This window comes from Hesperophylax consimilis, chromosome 2 (assembly GCF_061612785.1).
Source record: "Hesperophylax consimilis isolate HC1 chromosome 2, BYU_Hcon_1.0, whole genome shotgun sequence".
NCBI lineage: Eukaryota > Metazoa > Arthropoda > Insecta > Trichoptera > Limnephilidae > Hesperophylax > Hesperophylax consimilis.
In genome coordinates, this window is record NC_142837.1 from 28,062,605 (window position 1) to 28,067,724 (window position 5,120).

Genomic DNA, 5,120 nt, shown 5'->3' on the forward strand with positions numbered 1-5,120 from the left:
CACCGCGGAAATGCAATAGGAATGGGAAGTTCGGATATGCCGACTTACCTTTTTCTATTCTTTCACGGTTTTCTATCTTTTGCGCTGGTTCATACACAAATCACAAAATTTCACCACAATGCGCGAGCTCACTATGGCGTTTAAGTTTAGACACGGTCGATAAAGGGGCTCCGTAATCAAACGTTGTTGACAGGACGATTTTTTCAACTCAACTAAAGTTCAACTAAGTCGGCATAGGAGAGGTAGGAGTTGGGTCGGCGGGCAACAATAATTTCATAAAGGAGATCAAAAGGAAAGGCGTAGGTAACACGATGCTAGGTGCCAACAGTGAGACTGAAGGTAATGCGGAGGTGAAGAAGATGTGGAAGAGGAAGGTGGGGAAATATAAGAGTTTATTGACACTTGAGAATTAACCTCAATTAATTAACCTAATTATATATTACTATGTTAGTGCCGTAATGATTAAATTTTTGTACTCTTTACCTTGACTAATAACGTATTTTCAATGTTTTTTAAATTAAAAAAAAATGAAAATATTTTTATTTTGTTTTTATGTTGTAAAATAAATATTCTATAAGGAATTAAGGTGTGCCTTTTTAGATTTGATGCTAAAACTCCATGCTCGATTTTATTCGTGAATTCGGCGGCGCGGCGTGACGTCATGCCGGGTTACATTGGTGACAGCTGACTTACCAACCGTTTCTACGTCATAGTGACATTGTAGCCAGTTGGAACCGTTTCGGAATGTGCGGTTTTAGATTCTTTTTAAAAATAAATAATTTTGAATTGAAATATTAAAATTATACATTTTTAGTACAATGAATTTCAGAATCAGAAAAATAAACGTTAAATGTTCCATACATTTTTTATAATGATTTATTTTCCGTGGTACATTATTTATCGTGGTGATGCTTTCCTCAAGGTAGACAACCGTAGTGTTGTGGCATCCAAGTGGAAAGATAGAAAATAAGTTAATTTATTTGTAAAACCAACAGATTTTGTACATTCTTAAATAATCCACTTATAAATAATGCAAATAATATATAATTATAGGTTTCCACATAAACATAAGATTATAATAACAAACTAAGGGTCCAGAACCCGTGGGCAAAAAATATTTACAATAAAATACAAAATATAAAATACATTAAAAATCATAGAGGATAAAAGAACACAAATAAATTACAATAAATCAATTTTATCCACACTCAACACCAATAATCACTAATATATGTAAATACCTACAACTAAACTTAACAAAATGTTTATATCATGATTACTTGCAACTGGAAAGGGTTCATATCAACAACAAGATAACTCGCAGTATATTATTAATAATTATTTACCACTCTCCGATACAACGACTTCACACCATTGGGTGATGTTGACATATTCAATACCAACTTGGCAAAGTGTTGTGGATCATTTAAACCCTTTATTTCATCAATACTCCTAAACACATCATGTAAACCTACAAATAGCTGTAATTTTCTGTTTTTGTTTGTTGTGTTTGTATGACTTGTTGCATAGCTTTTATCAAATTCTTATTTTTTATGTTTCAAAGTATCTGTCAAATTAAAATTATACTACCATCACGTAAAAGCCCTCTGGGCGTTAAATAAATAAATAAAATAAATAAATAGCTGAGGTATATTTTTTAAATGTTCCATGAAATGTGATAATGACTAATATTAGAAAGAAATAACAATATTGTTTTGTGATCTAAATGAGATTATGTTTGACAAAATAATTGATAATGCTATTCAACCGTTTGGCTGCCACTAGCCCAACGTTTATACGATTGATTCCCTTGTTCATTTCATCCAAAAAGTGTTCTGGTCTTACGGCTTCACTGGCTTCCGCAAGAGTGAAAGGCATGGCCATAACAGCCATGACAAATCCAAATATCATTTTAGTTTTGACGTGTTCCCTGAACACCTCTTCAGGGTAGCAGATGTTGGGGTCGCAGCCCATACGGGTGATGGCCCTTTGGAGAGCGCTGTAGTAGAGGTCCAGCAGTTCGGTGAGATGAAGGTCTAGAAGGTTTTCGTCCAAGGATAAGCAGAGCATGTAGGCAACGTCCGTTATGGGTGAGGCGAATCTCACTATTTGCCAATCTATAAAAATAACGTCGGTTACCTTGCCATCCTGGAAAAAACATTTTTAAACGTACATATTACTTGTGTTGTAGAAATATTTCAAATTGTTTGTGGTGTATCATTATCTCGAAAACGAAATAACCGTATATTTGAGAAATACATAATATTTTTGTAAACAAGATTATTAGATTTTCAATTGAAAAAAATGTTTTTTAATGCCTCGTTACGAAAATAGAAATACTGCTTTTCATTAGAGAGAAAACAAATTATTTGTATTATTGATTGTGACACATAAATTATAGTTAATAGTGATTCTATGCAAACGATGGAATAAAATCATTCACATCACAATATTTAATAAATTTTTTATTTTTATTGTAGCGATAAAAAAATATTTCATGATAATAAAGTCATTCAATGCGATTATCAACTTAAGCAGTCTCTCCCGATCCGGCCCGCCACGCAGTAGGTGGGCAAATGCATCCGCTGCCAAGACCTAGACAAACCTCAACCTATGAACCCGGGCACCCGTGCTAAGTCACCAAACGAACCACTTTTGGTTGGTTGGTTATCCAATAAATGGTTACCGGGGCGGCGGTACCCATACCCGCCTCCCAAATTGAAATATATTCACACTTCAATTTGGAATCAAAGTGTATTACTTAATATAATTTTGCTCATGATGATGACAGTAGCAATTTTTTATTTTAAATTTAAAAAAATGATCAGTGTAAAAAAAATGACACTTCAGTTGATGAAAAAATCAATGACGGCATGCAATTATTTATTTGTGCATAAATAATTGAGATGTTTGTTAGATCTTGAAAATAATAATCAATCATTTAATTTTCACCTCACTTCTAAACAGCATATTATTATTCCAGCAGTCTCCGTGGCAAATAACATTGTAAGGATCAGTTAAACTGGCGTCCAAAGAATTTATAAATAATCCTGTAATATCCTTTCCCAAACTCTCAATTTTAGACTTATTTGCCAATTCAACGCTTTCAATAACTCTTTCTACAATTTGTAAACCCATTGTTTCCATGCTTTCTCCATAGTTTTGTTTTCGAGGAAGTTTCTGCGTCAGGACAGAGAATTTTTCCGGATCTTTCTTTTTCAAAACAAACGAGGCCGCGTGGAACCTGGCGATGTTCTGAATGGCGAGGGATGCATGCTCGAAACTCATTGGAGTCCTTTTATCGTGCAAGACGAATCCATCGGCGGACAAATCCTTCATGAGGATCATTTCCTTAAATTCTTCAGTGCTATCCTTGTAGAGTTTAACAAAAGGGAATCTTTCTCCGGCTCCGAGATTGCTGTCTGCTTGTACTCTGTCCAGGGCGGGTAAAATAACTTTGTAAGTAAATATTTCATTTGTATAATACTGTTTCACGGGTATGGATTCTCGAATAACAGGTGTTGTTGGAGCTGATTTCATAATCAAGTGGATTGTCTTCTGGCCATCTTTCAGAGCTTTTAATTTTATTCTTGTTATGCTTCCAATGTAATTATCCCCAGTAAAACTCTGTTCGTTTACATGTATTTCAAATTCTTTTAAGTTTTCGTCTTTCGCAATTTCACACACTTTGTTAGTAATTTCAGGACTGAGTAACTGGCTTGTCGGCCCGTTGCCAAACTCACTGGACATTTTAATTATTATCTACAATTGTCGACAAACAAAAGGCGCGTGGCTGACTGACCAACGAGACGGGCAAAGATTACGTTTGAACTGATTTGGTTAGCTAGTTGCTCTTTTATAAATAAACTACAGATTGTGTCAATGTGAGCTCGTACAGCAGCGTGCGTCGATTTACGCTTTCTGGGGGCTATTTACAAATAGGAATTTGATGGCTCTAATAAAGACCATGTGAATAGATGAGGGTGCCCTTCAGTCTAATATATGTAATTAATGCCTGACGTCATAATAAAACTCATAAACTATTTGGCGTTCTTATGTCTACCCAGGGAAACTTTATTTTTGTTTTTACTGTTTTGCTTTGGGTTTCAAATAAAACAAATCAAGTTATTTACTCGTAGATGATTCGAAGTCAAGATATTGTTTCTCTATAAAATCTATGAATTTGAAAAAATTTAATCTTTTTAAAATAATAATTTTACCATGATTCATCATGTAAATATTTATATAAATTTCAAGATGTAAATATCTTTGGAATATAATTAGATATACCATATTAAATCCGTACGAACTACAAATTCTTATTCTTCTAAGCTCAATTTTGCCAAAAAGTGTATGTTCAATGAATCGATACCGTGTTAAAATTAAAAGTTTTTTTAAATAAAGGGATTATTTCAAAACAAATTAATATGCCTTCATTACTCCTATTGACTACTGACTGTATGATTTTTGGTTTACGTCAAACGATTTTTTTCTTTTGCATGCAACCCAGCCAGCAGAAATATCCACTATGTTACCACTCTGCATGCAAGCTGGCCAGCAGAAATATCTACTATATTACCACTGTGCATGCAAGCTAGCCAGCAGAAAAATCTACTATGTTACCACTTTGCATACAACCTAGCCAGCAGAAATATCTAATATGTTACAACTCTGCATAGCACAATTTGGTAATTGTTACAATCGGCTCCTCGGTCGTTGATCAATCGATTTGATTGTTGCAACAGTCAGCAGTCAACAATCGATCAAATTATATTAAGGAAATATATTAATACTTCTGCAGAAGAAAAAAATACATTTGACGTAAACCAAAAATTGTTTCGACATTTCATCACTCATTAATAATTATTAAAAGTATAATCCTACATGGCCTATCTTACACCACGTGTACTAGGCATAGAGCAAATATGACTAGGCACGTCATATGCATCTAAAAAATAACCCCAAACCAATTTTGATTTGGTTTACGTGCACATTTATGAAAAGGCCCGCGCATTGTGTCGCAATGCGAAATGGGCACTGTGAATTGCATTTTGCCTTTTGTTGATCTAGAGTTAACCTATTTTGCTTCCCAGCTATGGCTGGGCAAGTTCATTTTTTCA

At 34.2% G+C, this 5,120-nt stretch overlaps 1 protein-coding gene across 1 annotated transcript; it reads right to left on the reverse strand.

Moving 5' to 3' along the window:
* Nucleotides 1-1,398: 1,398 nt before the first annotated feature.
* LOC149425874 (uncharacterized) lies at nt 1,399-4,266 on the reverse strand. Its single transcript, XM_089645019.1, has 2 exons — nt 2,953-4,266; nt 1,399-2,148 (listed from the first exon to the last, which is right to left on the reverse strand). The coding sequence occupies exons 1-2, from the start codon at nt 3,748-3,750 to the stop codon at nt 1,723-1,725; spliced, it is 1,224 nt and encodes a 407-aa protein (XP_089501145.1). The 5' UTR covers nt 3,751-4,266; the 3' UTR covers nt 1,399-1,722.
* Between the last annotated feature and the right edge of the window lie 854 nt (nt 4,267-5,120).